The sequence below is a fragment of the Haliotis asinina genome, chromosome 11, assembly GCF_037392515.1.
Source record: "Haliotis asinina isolate JCU_RB_2024 chromosome 11, JCU_Hal_asi_v2, whole genome shotgun sequence".
Taxonomy (NCBI): Eukaryota; Metazoa; Mollusca; class Gastropoda; order Lepetellida; family Haliotidae; genus Haliotis; species Haliotis asinina.
In genome coordinates, this window is record NC_090290.1 from 13465856 (window position 1) to 13486440 (window position 20585).

Here is a 20585-nt window from a genome sequence, read left to right on the forward strand (position 1 = left end):
TCTTTAGCATAGAGAAAAATACTTTTTGATAAGAAATAACTTAGCATTTACTCCAGTGGGCACCACGTTAAGGTAGCAGGGACAGGATATTGAACTTGGCATGCTCTTTCGACACTAATTCCTCATTACTCTTTCCCTCATTACACGTGTTTCTCTTTTCACAAGAACGAGTCTTGTCAGAGGGGAACACTCAAAATAAGCTCCTTTTGGCTAAGACGCTTTACTTGTTTGTACTCGGCAAAAATGCAAGAAAAACGTCAGAAATTCACTTCATGATCTTGTTGTGACTTTCAAGTTCTCGTGAACTTTCAGGTTAGCATCAATTTGCCTTTGCTCCGCTTCAAAGAACGCGTGATATCATCAATATGTGAGATTCATGAACACGACAACAAAACAATGGTGGAGACAAGATTTGTCACGGCATTATTGATAGGGTTTGATACCCTTACTTACACCTGAATGATTCCTTGCAAAGTTGACATATCCTTCCTTTGTGCTGGTCTTCCTTGATTCAGCTCTTGATAAACGACAGGTCAGTGTGTCAATATCGTACTGAATACTCAAGCACTGACCTCTTTCAGCACATTTCAACTGGCACAGTTTGATGCCAACGTTCCTGATAATGATAGCACCTTCCATCTCCGTCGTCTGAGAGTTGCAATCCTTCATGCTATATGTTGAAAATGCAACAATCAGAATAAGAGTTACTTGTAGGAACATTTTCACACAGTCACTCACATACCTTGGTATCATGGTGGAGTACTAACAGAGGGTCGCCTGTTGTATCTTATTGTAAAAATACTATCACAAAGTCAACACATCCAATCACCTTGAACACTCTTATTGATAGACACTGGACACTGTTCAGTGGACACCAATGTCTAAAGATAACCGTGGACTTCAAACAGAAGGCACAGTAAATACAAAACTATTTCACCAATGCCTGGAGACTACCGCTGTGTGGACACACAGCACAGGTCTGTTGACACCTATGGCCATGACTTTGCTCACTACAGCAGAGTATACGGCAAACTCTAGACGCAGAAGACCAGGTACGTTAATATCAGGCGTTTACAACTTTCACAGACACAGTGGCTTACTCTTTGAAGAGAAGGTCAATCTATCGTTCCTAACATATCAGCTGTTCACATTACTCTGAACCTGATTGGTTTACTGCTAAATGCCTCGTAGCTAGGACATATTTTTCATATATTCCATGTCTGAAACTGACAATAATACGAGTGGTGGCTTGTATTTCATTTTCTCCTTTTGGCACAAATTGGTATCCAAGCTGAGATATTAACAACTTTGTATGAATGTTGAAAATATAGCAGAGTGAGCTGCCCAGTCCTCCCTAAATTCGGTGGCAACTAACGGATTGAAATGCTAGCTGCCACCATGTACGTCATCGTATCTCCAGTATTAGCATCCTGATGTTGTCGCATGCTCAATTATTTCCATTCTAACATGTCGTCCTTAACTGATAAAGCCCCAGAGTCACTTCACTGCTCAACACCTGGAACCCCGTGCTGATTGCCTTGCTCGTTGTGGCGAGACTAATAAGGGCTATTCACTGCTGATATCACTGGCAGGTTTCGGATATTACAGGAAACTGTCTCGTCATACGAGCAAGTCCTGATTGTTTAATTTTGTTGTAAAGATATATGTTGAAGGAAAGCAGGTGTGAATACATATACGTTAGGTATTTTATTGCACTTTCACCTGTAGACCTTTGGTGGAGTGTACATATGTATTTTCTTAAGATATGTATGTATTCTTTGTATGTGAGACATGAGACAAATACTTAAGCAAATTGTTCCTCTCATATCATTGTGTGAGGATAAATACAACACATTCAATGGCAGTAAGGAAGAATTTACGAACATGCTTAATAATCTTCTATACAAGAAGCGTTTTCGCTGATAACTTGCTAGTGTATACTGAATATTTTAAGGAAAGTACTAATACGCTATGATTACACGATGCCATTTCAAATGCAACATATGTCATGTTGCCATTCAGAAAGTGGTCAAATAAAACATATGTCATGTTTGGGATTTCACTTTCTCAGTAAAGTACAGATTTTAGTACTTATTGGTTCAGTCCTATCCGAGATTCGAACCCGCACCCTCAGAGTCAGGAACCTAAATGCCAGCACACAAAGTCAGCCGCTTAGCCCGCTCAGCCACCACGACTTCCGCACCCAAAAGAGTGCGGGGTAGATCCCCAATACCCAAACCTGGACGTGATCATACGGACGCATCCAATCATGCCTGGGTAGAAACCCTCCTGGCTTCCACTCCTGTCCATCCACCGTGAAAACACAGTTATATCCAGGGTTGGACTCATTAGAATATACTTTTGTTACATACTGTAAAGCTCATTTTAACACACACACACACACACACACACACACACACACACACGTTCGCACACACACACACACACGCACGCACAAATACACACTTAACACCTGTCAACAAACACATCACAGCTATTACCCACATCACCCCTCTCAACACATACATCACATCTCTCAATACACACATCCTCTTCTTGAATAAAACAATAGAAGCATCTTCAGAAGATCATATCTTTCACTCCCAACCAAAACAATTCATCTCACTGTCACATATAATGCTTTTTAGTCAGAGAAGTTCTAGTCTTTCTGTACGCTAGTCAGCTATCAAACCAATACCTTGGAATTTAAATTGTTATATACATGAGCACGAACTACGATCAAAACTGACAGACCCTAAGTAGTAAAAGACATCAACCTGTTTTGTGTGCACTGCTTTATGAAAGAATTTTTTTTCTTAGTTTTAGAGATATGGTCTTTGTGTCATTACCATTCTTTGGACAGAGTTGAAGTCAATCTTCATCATCCCTTTCAACACACAAAATAAACCTGCCAACACATCACAAAAAACACGTCACGTCTCCAGCCAGACATAACACCTGTCGATTCACGTCAGACCTTTCAACAAACACACTACACCCTTCAAACCTCCAGTCGACACACACATTACACCTGTCAAGACACACATCACACCTGTCAACATGCATCATGCTGTCCAAACACACATCACACCTGTCAAAATACAAATCACACCTTTCAACAGAATACTCAGCACAAACAAATCTGTCAGTACACTACACGTCAATACACACATCACATTTGTAAGCACACACAACTGTCTGTCACATATCATCCCTGCCAACAGATACGTCAGCACAAACACATCACACCTGTAAAGATACACATCCCACATATGGCAACATATACATCACACCTATCAACACATGACGTTGTTCAACGCTGGCATCCCACATGTCCAAACACACATCACACCTATCGACACAAAAGGTATCATATCTGCCATTGCAGTCACCACACCTATCAACACAAACGCATCACACCTGTCATTACACACACCTGGCCTTTCACTGCACACATTACATCTATCAACACAACCATTTAACCTGTCAAAGCACACATTACACACCTGCCAACATACACTACAGACTTGGCAAGATACGCATCCCATGTGTCAACAAACAAATCACATCTGTGAACACGCACATTTCACATCAACGTCAATTCACGCAGACCTTTCAACACACTCACTACACCTTTCAAACCTCTTGTCAACACACACATCACACCTGTCAACACACAAAATATATACACTTGTCAACACACACAACAAATGTTAATCTTAACAAATGTTAATATACACATCACACCTGTTAAGAGATAAGTCCCCACAAACACATCGCATCTGTCAGCAACATTTGTCAGCACACTCATCACACCTCTCAACACATACATCACATCTCTCAATACACACATCACACCTGTCACACAATATCCTCTTCTTGAATAAAACAAACTGAAACTGAAATAAGAAGAATCCTTAGGAGATAGCAAATCCAATCTTCCCCTCTCTGACAAAACTATTCATCTGACATGAGCACGAGTCACAATGAAAATTCTAGAAGGTCATAAGTAGCAAACGGCATCAGTTGCAAACCTTTGTTGACTGGGGCTCAGTCACCTGGGGCTTCACCCACATAGGTGTTGGAATGGGCATGGTTCCAGTATTCGGTTGTTCATGCGATATCCTGTGTTACCACGATATGATGCTGCACAAAAATGATTAACAATTATTGCATGTTATTGTCAAAGACGGTTATCCGATTGAGTTAGAAAAATGTAAAATTTCCATCCTTGATCGGTGCTAAACATGCATGTACATCCACGTACATACATGGTTGCCCCATAACATGACAAAAATACAAGTGTTTCACACTCACCTTCAAAAGACAGTTCCAAGAGAGTGAGTGAGTTAATATTTAGCGTCACATCGGCAATATCTTAGCCATACAGTTCCAAGACAAAATCCTTAAGAACAAATCATGCATGTCTATGTCTATTACATCTTTATTTATTTCACTCTGATTTTCACAATGAAAACAATGCATGAAATTGTGTCTTCTATTTTGTATGTTAACATTAAGAGGAAAAATGAACTAATTTGATGCTATATAGATATATGATTATTTGAACTAGATTTTAAAAGACTCCCTTGTCAAATGTTCAAAAAGTTTATCTTCGGAATATAATCAGAGAGGCGTCTACTTCGGGTAGTCATTTATTCTTTTCAAACTTGGCACGGCATACTTTATAACGTTGCTGTCGTGTTTGCAAAACCAAGATCTGTCATATTTTCTGTTCACTTAAAATACGAGGACCAAGAGGACCATGAGGACCAGGCTTACGAACTGACATTCGGTACCTTTCTATGATAAAGTAGCACACCCGAAGCAACTGATTTCAAGACAATAGCAGTAATCAATATACGTTACTAAACGTACACGAGGTCATCAATATCTGCTAGCTGTTGCACAGACACTGCACGCTGTCCTTTCCATCTGGCAGAAAACAACAACAACGGCAGGTGTCATCAATATCGGTTACCTGCTCGTCATTAACTGCACGATTTCTTTCACGTATTGCAAAAACAATCGCTAAAACCGTAAAAAGTAATGAAAAGACGTCTAACCCCGAAGTCCTCACCAATGTGAAACTAGCTGAAATCATCTATGTTGAAGTGAGGATTTCTATCTAATCTATGTGTCGATATACTGCATGGCATACTTTACTCACGACCTCACAGAACGAATACGCCTGAATAATAATAACATCCTGCTATAAGTAATCCTTATTGTGTCATAATGCATGGGCAGTCCTGCGAGACAAGAAATTTATGCACGCGAACATTTGTACCCTTTGTTATCATGGCTGCTGTTTTCCCGTCCTTGTTTCTAGCGTTAATGTCAGTCATGTTCTGCGACAGGATGTGCTTCACCAGTTCCCGACATCCACTTAAAGAGGCCAGATGGAGGATGTTTTCCCCCTTGTTATTCATTAAGTGAGTTAGACCACCTTGACTAACAAGTAGATCAACCACTTTTCTGTTGCCACAAAACACAGCATTCATCAACGGTGTATTTCCGTGCACTCCCCTGCTGTTAATATCAACACTGCCTCGTGAGAGAATACCCTTCAGCAGATCTAATTGTCCGTATTTGCAAGCCCAGTGCATGACGTTATTACCAACATCATCAACTTGTGACAAATTAGCTCCCATATTCACGAGGAGCAGACCAATGTCTGTGCGACCCCTCATTGCAGCGGCCATCAAAGGTGTCCTGCCACCTTTTCCCCTACTGTTAATATCAACACTACACAGTGAAAGTAAATACTTCACCATATCCAACTGCCCCCCTCTGCAGGCCCAGTGCAGGACGCTCTCTCTGTTTGGATCGGTCTGTGATACATCAGCTCCCATGCACAGGAGGAACTCACTAACGTCTCTGTGTCCCCAAAATGCAGCTTGCACAAGTGGGGTCATGTACTTATCGTTAATGTTGACACCATATTGTGGGAGTACACACTCCACCACATCCACATGTCCTCCCTTGCAGGCCCAGTGAAAAATGTTCTTACCATCATTATCCACATATGACTTGTTAGCTCCTTTTCCGATAAGAAAAGAAAATATTCTGCAGTGTCCCTCCTGTGCCGCCACCATGAGTGGAGTTTTTCCGTGACTCCCCTCTCTACTGTTGATGTCGACCAGACCCTGGGACAGGATCCATCTCACTTGGGTCAGGTTCCCTTTTCTGCAGGCATCGTGAAGTGGGCTGTCATCCTTGTCAACTTTATGCTGAGGAGATTGCTCAGGGAACATCATCTCATCTGTAAAGGTATGTGCAATAATTATGCAATGACGCCCGTTAGCCAATACAACATCGTCTTAAAGTGACTTCGTCACATCGCATCTGGACTGAGACTTAAAATTTATAGGCGCAATGTTTCTTTAAATTTTAAAAATGTATGACGTTTCGTTACAATACCACCTTCTTGTTATGGGCAGTCTAACGCAAACTGTAAGATCATATTAGTTATGGCAAGAGAAGTGGCGTTCATAAAAGTTCGAGTGTGGTACAACCTAGTCTGTGGAATGGATAAGAGACCGACCATTACCTTGCAAGCAGACGGACTTTTCAGATCGAGTCTTCAAACATCGCTGCCTGAACCTGCACATCTTGGATGAACAGGAATCAACTGATACCTTCAGACAGAAGAAAAACGGAATGGTGTTTTTACAGATACCTCATTTATTATTTTCATCATAGTTCCTGTTTATGTTCCTATTAATTCGTAGAATAAGTGTCATTTTACTGTATGGCTAGATTTGTCTAAATTGCTAACAGCTTAAGGGATCATGTAAATCCAACTAGGTTCCATGCCGGAAGCAAATGTACTGTAAGTCCCCATGGTCCTTAGCGGCACCCGTGGTGAGCCACCTTCTCGTGGTGGCTGCTGGGTAACGCTAAGAACTCGCCAAACCCCCGTGCTGGTCGCAAGGAGCGGCCGAATTGGGCAACCCGTTTGCCGTGGGTTGGGGCCCGTGTCGGTGAAGGACGGGATCCTGGTGGTTGAGGGCAATCGGATGTATAACTGTTCGCCTAACACACCACTTCGGCCCTTACTTCACCTAGACAGGTAGTTGAATGGGCCCGATTCAACCAATCGTCTGGTCATGTTTATGTTTGTGTTCTTTGGCATAGAGAAAAATACTTGTTGATAAGACATAACTTAGCATTTAGTCCAGTGGGCACCACGTTAAGGTAGCAGGGACAGGATACTGAACTTAAGAATAGGTATGTTCTTTGGGCACTAATCCCACATTACTCTTTCCCTCATTACTCGTGTTTCTCTTTTCACAAGAACGAGTCTTGTCAGAGCGGAACATTCAAAATAAGCTCTTTTTGGCTAAGATGCTTTATTTGTTTCTACTCGGCTAAAAAGCAAGAAAAACATCAGAAGTTTACTCCATGACCTTGTTATGACATTCATGTTCTCGTGAACCTTCAGGTTAGCATCAGTTTGCCTTTGCAATATCAATAAGTTTTGAGTCTTGAACAATGTGCATACCCAGGTGTCACAGCCAATGGTACGACATTGAACCTTGGGGCGTAGCTGATGTGATATATAAGTTTTGGTATCCTACTCTCAGAAGTTATTGACCAAAAAACATTGACAGAAAGAGACCCCCCTCACGACAGTGAAAATGAATAAAATTGAGTATGGAGCAGTAATTAAGTGTTTAGTTCGTGAAGGAAACTCGACGAAGAACATTGAAGAAAGGCTTCAAAGTCAGGAAAACATTGACAGAGTGCATAGACTTGTGCTAGAAAATCGTCGAATCACACTCCACGAGTTAGAGGAGACCACAGGCATTTCACACGGATCCATCGAGACAATTCTTCATGAACATGTCTAAGGTGTGCGCAAGGTGGGTGCCAAGTGAATAAGTGAGTTAATATTTAACGTCACATCGGCAATATCTCAGCCATATCGTGACGAGAACATTTAATACTGAAATGAAATATATATATATATCTATTATAAAACCTGTCAACGAAGGACAGTAAAACAAACAACTAGAATATCACAGATGAGAATATAAAACTAGTAACTATACCTAAAACAATTTATCTATAGAGGACAATACAAGATAAAAATGGGCTATAGATTGCTAACAACTGAAAGTAGATCACCATACTAGGGACCATGGGGACTTACAGTACCTTTGCTACCTGCATGGACCCTAGCTGGATTTACATCATCCCCTCAGCCATCAGCAATTTGGGAAATCTAGCCATGCAAATAAAAAGACACTTATGCTACGATTAAAAACGTGAAAGTTTTAATTTACTTTGAATGTTTGTGGACTTACGTACCCTCTCAGGGGGACAATAGTTTTACAGTACTTCAACCCCCTTCGAGGATACAGCCACTAACAAGCACAGTTATCAATTTAAACTTCCAATAATAAAATATTTATCTATTTACAATTCTGTCAATAAATCTATTTCTTTTAAAAATCCAATAATTAAATGAGAACTGATATTAGTAAAAAGGTCCTGCATACTACATGATTTAAAATAGGTATCCCTTGTGATGGAATATTCCACGCAGTCAAGCAAGATATGCTTGACCGTGATTCTTTCATCACAAGGGATACAAAATGCAGGATCCTCACCTTTCAAAAGGTATTTATATCTGGTGTGACCAATACGACATCGTCGCATAATGACCTCTTCAAATCTGGACTGACAACCCAAGTAGGTGTAACCAATATACGGTTTTATTTCATGTAATTTATTTATACCTACTTGGGTGTCCCACTTCTTTTGCATCAGATCACGTATATACGATCTAATTGTAGCTTTATAATCAGAGTATGGGATAAGAAGTGGAGTCACGGATTTGTTGAGTGCTGCCTTGGCAGAAAGATCGGCCATTGTGTTGCCAGAAATGCCTGCATGGCTGGGTAACCAACAGAAGACGATGTCGTATTGGCCAGTAGCAAGATTATTATACAATTCAATAATGTCAATTAAAAGTGGATGTTTTCATGATAAATTTTTAATCGCCTGAAGACAAGAAAGAGAGTCTGAATAGATTATATATTGTTTACGTTTAGGGTGTCTTTGAATATACCCAAGAGCTGTTAATATGGCGTTAGCTTCTGCTGTAAAAATAGAACTACTATCTGGTAATCTAGAAGATATTGTTCTGGATCCAATGACAGTAGCACAAGCAACTGCGCCACCGTCCTTGAATCCACCTGTAAATAAGGATTTATAATTGTTATATTTATGTTTCAATTGATTAAATTCTTGTTTATACTGTAATTCATTGGTTTCTGATTTTTTAAATGTAGTTAATGTTAGGTCAACCTGTGGTCTAACCAGCTGCCAAGGGGGAAAGGAAAGAAGACGGAAAGGAGCTATACTGTCCAGCTCAATACCAGCAGCACCAATAAACGGCTTTATTCTGAGCCCAAGATGTGGAACAAGAGAAGACTTTTTGCTATATAAATCCCCATAAAGAGGATTGAACACACAGTTATATGCAGGGTTAGATTCGTTAGAATATAGTTTTGTGATATATTGTAAAGATAATTTGATACGGCGTTGTACAAGAGATGCTTCATCAGCCTCAACGTAAAGACTGTCAATAGGTGAAGTTCTGAAGGACCCAAGACAAAGTCTTAGACCTTGATGGTGGACAGAATCAAGAAGTTGAAGATTGCTTTTGCAGGCTCCACCATAGACGATGGAGCCATAATCAAGTTTAGAACGAACGAGTGATCGATATAGATGGAGAAGGGTAGCTTGATCCTCTCCCCATTTAGAATTTGAAACAACTTTCAACAAGTCAAGTGCTTTCAGGCATTTAGTTTTAAGTGATTTAATATGTGGTAAAAAAGTTAAATGTGAATCAAAGATAGACCCAAAAATTTGGCTTCCTTCACAACTTTAATGGGCGTCCCATCTAGAGACAGTTCAGGGTCTTTATGTGGTTTATATTTACGACAAAAATGTATGCAGTTAGTTTTCGATTTGGAAAATTTAAAGCCGTTTTCAAGACACCATTTATTAATCTTGTTTAAACACAACTGCAATTGCCGTTCAATGGTATGCATATTTTTACCACGACAAAAAAAATTAAAATCATCCACAAATAACGATCCATCAACTGAATCGTTTAAAACTTTAGAAAAACTGTTGATCTTGATGATAAAAAGAGTGACATACAAAATACTGCCTTGTGGAACACACTGATCCTGATTGTAATGATCAGACAGGGTAGAACCCACACGGACCTGGATGTGTCTGTTATTTAAAAACTTCGCTATAAATTCAGGCAAACGGCCTCGGAAGCCGAAGTCATGTAAATCTCTTAAAATGCCATATTTCCAAGTAGTGTCATTATGCTTTTTCAAGATAAAAAAAGATAGACACAGCGTGTTGGTTCTTAATTAGTGCGTTTTTAACAAATGATTCTAAACGCACTAAGTGATTGACAGTACTTCTGTTTTTCCGGAAACCACATTGTATATCTGTGATAAGGTTTTTAGTTTCCAAATACCAAACAAGTCGATTATTTATCATGCGTTCCATGCTCTTGCAAACACAGCTTGTTAATGAAATCGGACGATAATTGGACGGATCCGTATGATCACGTCCAGGTTTAGGTATTGGTACTACTATGGCATCACGCCATGACGGAGGAAAGTCACCCGATGTCCAAATATCATCAAAAATATTTAGGAGAGTTTCTAGGCAGGATTCTGGTAAGTGTTTCAGGAGTTGATAATGTAATGTAATGTATGTATCAGCTCCAGTAGCAGTGTCATGAGCTTGATCAAGAGCAGTATGGAGTTCATGAATAGAAAACGTTTGATTATAATCTTCCCCATTATCAGAATTGAAATTAATAGTTTTCTTTTCTTGTTGTTTTTGATATTACTGAAATATAGGTATATAATTAGAAGAGGAAGAATGTTTAGCAAGAGTTTCACCCAGTTTATTTGCAATATCTGATTTATCAGTAAGTAATTGATCTCCATGTTTAAGATGATGGACAGTAGATTTAGTACCTTTACCTTTGATATTCTCGACCATGTTCCATACCTTGGACATGGGTGTCCGAGAATTTATTTTAGATACATAATTTTGCCAAGATTGGCGTTTGTTCTGTTTAAAAGTACGCCGTGCTTTAGCATTTAAAATTTTAAATTTATTTAAATTATGCACCATAGGATGGCGACGGAAATAATGTTCTGCTTTTTTCCTTGCCTTCCTAGCTTGTTTGCAGTCATCGTTGAACCATGGTTTTCGTATGTGTGGAACTACAACAGCTATGGAATTCAATTCATCAGAAAAGCATTTAATAGCATCGGGAACGTCAATTAAACGTTCAGGTTTAAGTTTTTCAGCACACAGTGTTTCATATAAAGCCCAGTTAGCCTTTTTAATATTTCGTCTTGATGATGGAGGAACATCTGATGGAGTTACAGCTTTTAACATAGTAGGAAAATGACACAGGTCATCGTGGACTGACCATTCAAATTCATTTAGTAGTTCTGAAGTTATCAATGACAAGTCAAGAGCAGAATAGGTCCCTGTACCGGGGTGTAAATATGTGTTGGAACCATCATTATAAATATGGAAATCATTGTCAGAACAAAAGTCCTCCAACAATTTCCCTTTAGTGTTTGTATTTCCACTACCCCAGAGTGGTGTGTGTCCATTTAAATCTCCCATTATAATACAGGGCTTCGGGAGCTGATCATATAGAGCTTGAAGATCGGTTCTGGCAAACGTCGAAGACGGAGAAATATAAAGGGAGCATAGCGTAAACGCTACATGTAACGTAATTCTCACTGCAACAGCCTGCATATTAGTATTGAGTTAAACGGGGCTTTGAATAACGTTTTGTTTGACTAGAATGGATGATCCGCCAGTGGCCCGATCACCCGGAGGTGCAAAACAATAATATGCATTAAACTGACGAAAATTAAATGTATCTGTTTGTTTTAAATATGTCTCTTGGAGACATATCGCTGAAGGTATAAAATCTTGGACTAATAGCTGTAATTCATGTTAATTAGTCCTTAATCCTCTGTAGTTCCACTGTACAATATAGCTGGAATAAACTATCTTTTGGGGGGATTTATTGGGGATCTACCCCGCACTCTTTTGGAGGGCGACAAGCTATGTGCCCTAGAATGGACGTTTTCAGAAACGTCCATGTCTTCAAGAGACCCGTATGTATTGAACAATTGAATTTTGTTCTGTGACCCTTTTGGAGCTCTGCCACTTTGTTGTTTTCAAGCATCGGGCTTTGGCTTCGATTTATTTTTCACAGTTTGTTGACTATCAGCTGTCGATTGAGACTTTGAGTGTGACTGAGATGATGCTTTGTGATCAGAAGAAGACTTTGAGGTAAAAGGAAGTGATTCCTCAGTCTCTGATGATATAGCTGGGTAGAAAAGCTGTGGAGAATCGCAATTTACCCAAGTCAAGGTAGTTTGGTAGCCTGTGGTTGATGTAGTGTTAGATTTAGATCCCGATGATGTTTTTGCTACTGTAGCATAAGTTTGTGGAAGATCAGCTGTGTTTACCAGTTTTTTGGCCTCGTAAAAAGAGATATTTTGAGTAAATTTGATTTTATTGATTTCCATTTGCTCTTTCCAAATAGGACATTGCTTAGAAAATGAAAAATGATCGCCTGAGCAATTGGTGCATTTTTTATAATCACTGTCACAGTCTTCTGTTGTGTGTGTCTTCTCACCACAGTGAGCATACACAACAGACAATGTGCAAGTATTCACGCCATGTCCATATTTCTGGCATTTAAAACACCTGAGCGGGTTGGGGATGTCGGTATCAACTTGTATGTTACAATAGCGTGCCTTCACTGATTTAGGAGCATTTGGACATGAAAAAGTAAACAGATAGGTATTAGTTTGAAATGTTTCATTGTTTTTTCGGGTGGAAAAGCTCTTCACATACAGCACACCCTGATCTTTCATTTCTGATCCTATGTCAATTTCGGACATATCAGCAAACAATCGATCACGATCTCTGATGATACCTTTACTAGTATTCAAGGTCTTGTGAGCAGAGACCGTGACCGGAATGCCCACGAAAGATTTCATGTTCATCAGGTTCGTTGCTTGTTGCTTTTTCCCGCATTCGACTAGCAGGGCACCCGAACGCAAGCGTCTAATGTTTTTCACCTCTCCAGCAACACCTTGAATACCCTTGGATACAGCAAAGGGGTTCAACTTTAACGGTGTCTTGTCAGGAGTCTCAATAACAACGAAACGCGGCCAATATTCAATCGATGCAGACGGTCTATGGTCATTATCAACAGGGTCTATATCAAGTGGACGTTTTGGTTTTTTGGTTGGGGTTTCATACGCCATAGTTAGTGTAATATGGTTCATCATCCGAGCTCCCCACCCACCACGGAGTATCACAAGGACAATGCTAAAGCAAGCGGGCCTCCAGCTTGCAGCACCAAGGATACCCGGATGATATACTCCAGTAGAAGAATTACAAAGAATTAATCTACCAGATTGGTCCATGAGCCACCGCCTTCTGGGCATAGGACTCTAGGCAAAATTCAGAACTTCAAATACATTCCAAAACCAGAAAAGTCAATGAATAATTCAGCCAAGACCGAAATTAAAAGTCCAAATAAAATTTGTGCAATAACATATATATATAATCCATGCACAGGGCTTGGCATGACCAGCCGATTGGTTGAATCGGGCCAATTCAACCACCCGTCTAGGTGAAGTAAGGGCCAAAGTGGTGTGTTGGGCAAATGGAAAGCAGTTAAAAGCCCAAATGCCCTCAACCACCAGGTTCCCGTCCTCCACCGACACGGGACGCAACCCACGGCCAACAGGTTGCCCAATTTAGTCGCCTCTTACGACAAGCAATGGGGTGCTGTGGACACATTCTGTCCCGGGTCCACACGGGAGGTGGGTGCCAAGAATGCTTACAGATGAAATGAAGCAAACAAGCGTCACCATAAGCAATTCCATGCTAACCAGATACAGCCAGAATCCAGAAGATTTTCACTTTAGGCCAGTAACCTGTGATGAAACCTGGATCCACCACTATGATCCGGAGAGCAAAGAAGAATCCATGAAGTGGAAACATGTCACTTCTCCCAGGACCAAAAAGTTCAAAGCCTCCAGATCAGTGCAGAAAGTAATGGTGACAGTCTTCTGGGATAGCAAAGGCGTCATCCACATAGATTACTTAACAAAATGAAGAACAATGAATGGGGAATATTACGCTAACTTGTTGAGGAAGGGCGACAGTCAGTCAAGGAGAAGCGCCGGGGCAAGATCAGACGTGGTATTCTTCCACATCAAGACAATGCTCCAGTACACATCTCTCGCGTTGCAGCCGCTGCTGTCCAGGAATGCGGGTACGAAATCTTGCCGCATCCTCCCTACTCTCCAGACCTGGCACCAAGTGATTACCACCTGTTCCCAAATCTCAAGAAACACTTGCGTGGTCGTAGATTTCGGGATGATAATGAGCTTATTGCTGCTACTGAGGCTTGGTTTGAGGACCAAAATGGCCTACAGAGATGGCATCAGCGCCAGGCAGAAATGTAAAGCAGAAAAGATGGAACAAGGGTCTTCACAAGGTTACTATGTTGAAAAATAAATGTGGTTCATACCAATATTTTATGTTTTTCTATGCAAGGCTCAAAACGTATTGACATCCCCTCGTCTCATCAATATTTGAGATTCATGAACACTAATGATTAGTCTGGAACAAAACAATGGGACAGACAAGATTTGGCATGGCATTATTGATAGGGTTTTATACCCTTACTTACATCTGAATGATTCCTTGCAAAGTTGACATATCCTTCCTTTGTGCTGGTCTTCCTTGATTCAGCTCTTGATAACCGACAGGTCAGTGTGTCAATATCGTACTGAATACTCAAGCACTGACCTCTTTCAGCACATTTCAACTGGCACAATTTGATGCCAACGTTCCTGATAATGATAGCACCTTCCATCTCCGTCGTCGTAGAGTTGCAATCCTTCATCCTACATGTTGAAAATGCAACAATCAGAATAAGAGTTACTTGTAGGAACATTTTCACACAGTCACTCACATACTTTGGTATCATGGTTGAGTACTAACAGAGGGTCGCCTGTTGTATCTTATTATAAAAAAACTATCACAAAGTCAACACATCCAATCACGTTGAACACTCTTCCTGATAGACACTGGACACTGTTCAGTGGACACTAATGTCGAAAGATAACCTTGGACTTCAAACACAAGGCACAGTAAATACAAAACTGTTTCACCAATGCCTGGAGACCACGACTGGATAGACAAATAGCACAGGTCTATTGACACTTATGACCAAGACTTTGCACACTATAGCAGAGTATACGGCAGACTCTAGACGCAGAAGACCAGGTACGTTAATATCAGGCGTTTACAGCTTTCACAGACACAGTGGCTTACTGTTAGAAGAAAGGCCAATCTATTGTTCCTAACATATCAGCTGTTCACATTACTCTGAACCTGATTGGTTTACTGCTAAACGCCTCGTAGCTAGGTTATATTTTTCAAATAGTCCATGTCTGAAACTGACAATAATAAGAGTGGTGGCTTGTATTTCATTTTCTCCGTTTGGCACAAATTGGTATCCAAGCTCAGATACTAACAACTTTGTATGAATGTTGAAAATACAGCAGAGTGAGCTGCCCAGTCCTCCCTACCTTCGGTGGCAACTAACGGGATTGAAATGCTAGCTGCCACCATGTACGTCATCGTATATCCAGTATTAGCATCCTCATGGTGTCGCATGCTCAATTATTTTTATTCTAACATGTCATCCTTAACTGATAAAGCCCCAGAGCCACTTCACTGCTCAACACCTGGAAACCCATGCTGATTGCCTTGTTCGCTGTGGCAAGACTAATAAGGGCTATTCACTGCTGGTATCCCTGGCAGGTTTCGGATATTACAGGAAACTGTCTCGTCATAAGAGCAAGTCCTGATTGTTTAATTGTGTTGCAAAGATATATGTTGAATGAAAGCAGGTGTGAATAGATATCATATATGTAACGTAATTTATTGCACTTTCTCCTGTAGACCTTTGGTGGCGTGTATGTATGTATGTATGTATGTATGTATGTATGTATGTATGTATGTATGTATGTATGTCTGTATGTATGTATGTATGTATGTATGTATGTATGTATGTATGTATGTATGTATGTATGTTCTTCAGATATGTATATATTCACAACAAATTCAATGGCAGTAAGGAAGAATTTACGAACATGCTTACTGAATATTTTAAGGAAAGCACTAATACGCTATGATTACACGATGACATTTCAAATGCAACATATGTCATATTTGAGATTTCATTAAAGTACAGATTCTAGTACTTTTTTGGTTGAGTCCCATCCGGTATTCGAACCCGCACACTCAGAGTCAGCTGCAGGCACCTAATCGCCAGTATACAAAGCCAGCCGTCTAGCCCGCTCAGCCACCACGACTTTTCTGGTTGAGTCCCATCCGGGAATCGAACCCGCACCCTCAGCGTCAGGCACCTAATTGCCAGCACACAAAGTCATTCGCCTAGCCCGCTCAGCCACCACGATTTCCGCGACTGGCGATTAGGTGACTGACTCTGAGGGTGCGGGTTCGAATTCCGGATGGGACTCACACAAAAAGTACTAGAATCTGTACTTTACTGAGAAAGTGAAATCCCAAATATGACATATGTTACTAATACACTAGTCTGTGACTTACATGGAACAGATTCACAGTTTGTTCATCTAGACTTATCGCAGAAAATATACGTTATCATACGAACATGCGTGTATGCATATTGTATAATACTATTCCTTGCACATATATAAGACAAAGGGTCATGGGACGGGGCGTGATCAAAGTTCCCGAATAGAACGTTTTGTATCTCAACTGTTCAATATGGTGGCTGATTTGTTATCTATGATCAATGGTATCATGAGACACCTGTCACAGAAGAAACGAGAGGTGATGGGGCGTGGGCTAAATTTCTGAAGAGCACGATTGGTCGCTAGACAGCATGGATACAGATTGATTATTCGGTAGATCGTTGACCAACCGATATGCTTGATTTCGGCTTTATCAGCTCTAGCTATCACGAAAATGTTTGTGTATAGTGAACATACATAATCGTAAGGATGCATGAAATGACTAACAAGCACTTTGGCGAGATTACTTTTCCTTAAAGCCGCTCACCCCCGTTGTGAACCCGGGGGCATATTTCGTCCACCAACCCAATTGCCGTGAGTTGCGGCCCTGTGTCGGTGGAGGACGGGATCCTGGTGGTTGAGGGCATGGGAGCAGGACCAGTGTTCCTATTGCTCAACACATCACTTCGGCCGTAACTTCACCTAGACGGGTGGTTGAATGGGCCCGGCTCAACCAGTCGGCTGGTCACGCCAAGCCCTGAGCATTACTATATGTTGAACCAAAAATTGAGAATTGTAATATGTGTATTATTAGGTCATGGCCGATTTTTCGACCTTCTGAATTTCAGTTTTACAAATTCATGTTTTTGCCTAGAGTCGTATATCCAGAAGGCAGTGGCTCATGGGCCAATTTGGTGGAATTATCTTTTCATTCTTCTGCTGGAGTATATCATCCGGATATCCTTGGTGCTGCAAGCTGGAGGCCCGCTTGCTTTAGCAATGTCCTTGTGATACTTCGTGGTGGGTGGGAAGCTCGGATGATGAACCAGATTACACTAACCATGGCTTATTAAATTCCACTAAAAAGTCCACTAAAAATTGACCCTGTTGGTACTGAACAAAGACCGTCGGCATCGATTGAGTATTGGCCGCGCTTCATTCTGACTGAGACTCCTGACAAGACACCGTTAACGCTTAACCCCTTTCCTGTATCCAATGGCATTCAAATTATTGCTGGGGATGTAAAAAAAACATTAGACGCTTACGTTCGGGAGCGCTGCTAGTTGAATCCGCGAAAAAAGCAACAATCAACCAACCTGATGAACATTAAATATTTCGTTGGCATTCCGGTCACGGTCTCTGCTCACAAAACCTTGAACACATGTAAAGGTATCGTTAGAGATCGTGATCGAATCCTTGATGATATGCCGGACTTTGATACAGTATCAGAAATGAAGGATCAAGACGTGCTTTATGTCAAGTGTTTTTCAACTCGGAAAAACAACGAAAGCATCAAAACCAATACGTATCTATTTACTTTTTCATCTCCAAACGCACCCAAATCGGTGAAGGCAGGCTACTGTAACATTCAAGTTGACACCTACATTCCCAACCCGCTAAGGTGTTTTAAATGCCAGAAATATGGACACGGTGTACCTACATGCACATTGTCTGTTGTGTGTGCTCACTGTGGTGAGAAGACACACACAACAGAAGATTGTGATAGTAATTTTTTAAAAAGCACCAACTGCTCAGGCGACCATTCTTCATTTTCTACACAGTGTCCCATTTGGAAAGAGCAAATGGAGACAAACAAAATAAAACTTACTCAAAATATCTCTTTTTCTGAGGCAAAAAAAAAATGGTAAAGAGATCTGATCTTCCAGAAAGTTATGCTACAGTAGCAAAAACATCATAGGAGTCTAGCTCTAAAATAACAAAATCATCCACAAGCTGCCATACTACCTAGACTTGGGTAAATTGCGATTCTCCACAGCTTTTCTACCCTGCTATATCATTTCAGACTGAGGAATCACTTCCTAGTACATCAAAGTCTTATTCTGATCACAAATCATCATCATCATCATCATCATCATCATCACCATCATCATCATCTCAGTCACTCTCAAAGTCTCAATCGACAGCTGAAAGTCAAGAAACTGTTAAAAGTAAACCCAAGTCTAAGCCTGATCCTTCAAAACAACAAAGTGGTAGAGCTCCAAAAGGGTTACAAAGTAAAATTCAGTTGTTTAACAAATATGGGTCTCTCAAGGATATGGACATATCTGAAAACGTCGATTCTAGGGCATATAGCGTGTCGCCCCCCAAAAGAGTGCGGGGTAGATCCCCAATACCCAAACCTGGACGAGATCATACGGACGCATCCAATCATGCCTGGGTGGAAAACCTTCCTGGCTTCCACTCCTGTCCATCCACCAATTAACTACTGGCTTCCTTTGCCATACTCTTGTTGTTCCTACCTGTACATAAATAGCTCGTTGTACTCCATTGTTTCATTCACAGAAGTACGAGTATACTTCAAAACGTTGCGACTCTCCACAATGAAGAAGTTGTCATCCATAAAAAAACACGTGCCCATAATTCAAATAAATTTTAAATTTTAAATTTTAAATGCTAAAGCACGGCGTACTTTTAAACAGAACAAACGCCAAACTTGGCAAAATTATGTATCCAACATAAATTCTTGGACACCCATGTCCAAGGTATGGAACATGGTCCAGAAAGTTAAAGGTAAAGGTACTAAATCTACTGTCCATCATCTGAAAAATGAAGATCAATTGCTTACTGATAAATCAGATATTGTGAATAAAAGGGGTGAAACTCTACATAAACACTTTTCCTCTTCAATTTTTGTACCTAAATTCCAGCAGTTTAAAAAAAAACAAGAAAAATAGAACTATTAATTTCACCTCAGATAATGGGGAAGATTATACTGAAACATTTTCTATTCATGAACTCCAAACTCTTGATCACATACATTATCAACTCCTGCAGCACTTAACAGAGTCCTGTTTAGAGACGTTCTTATATATTTTTGGACCTCTGGTAAAGTTCCGTCTTCATGGTGTGGCGCTATAATAGTACCAGTACCCAGACCTGGAAGTGATCATACGGACCCATCCAATTATCGTCCGATTTCTTGAAATAGCTGTTTTTGCAAGACCATAAAACGCATGATAGATAATCGACTTGTTTGGTACTTGGAAACAAATAACCTCATAACAGACATACAGTGTGGTTCCCGTGAAACAGAAGTACTGTTGATCACCTCATGCAACTGGAATCATTTATGAAAAACGCACTAATTAATAAACAACACTCTGTGTCTACCTTTTTGATCTCGAAAAAGCATATGACACAACCTGGAAATATGGCCTTTTAAGAGATTTAAAACATTTGTTAAAGTGAGTGAATGAGTTAATATTCAACGTAACATCGGCAATATATCAGCCATATCGTGACGAGAAAAATTAATACTGAAATGATGTATGTATAGTTTAAAAATCTGTCAACGAAGGACAGTAAAACAACTAGAATATCACAAATGGGATTAAAACTAGTATTCAAAGTTAAAACTAATATCACTATTCGCACAATACAATATAAAATCAGGCTATAGATTGCCAACAACTGGAGGCAGATCACCATACTAGGGACCATGGGGACTTAGAGTACCTTTGCTACCTGCATGGACCTTAGTTCGATTTACATCATCACCTCAACTGTTAGCATTTTAGACATATCTAGCCCAAAATTAAAAATACACATATGACACGACTAAGAAGAAAGGAAAGTTTAAATTTACTGTGAATGTTTTTGGACTTACGTACCCTCTCAGGAGGACAATAATTTTACAATACTTCAACCCCCTTTGAGTGTACAGCCACCAAC

At 40.3% G+C, this 20585-nt stretch overlaps 1 protein-coding gene across 1 annotated transcript; it reads right to left on the bottom strand.

Annotated features, from left to right (window-relative positions):
- Nucleotides 1-5225: 5225 nt before the first annotated feature.
- LOC137255284 (ankyrin repeat, PH and SEC7 domain containing protein secG-like) lies at nt 5226-6260 on the bottom strand. Its single transcript, XM_067792737.1, has one exon. It carries the CDS (start codon nt 6258-6260, stop codon nt 5226-5228), a length of 1035 nt encoding a protein of 344 aa, XP_067648838.1.
- Between the last annotated feature and the right edge of the window lie 14325 nt (nt 6261-20585).

Coding starts and splice junctions, on each gene's coding strand:
- LOC137255284 (XM_067792737.1), bottom strand. CDS start 6,260: ATGATGTTCCCTGAGCAATCTCCTCAGCATAAAGTTGACAAGGATGAC.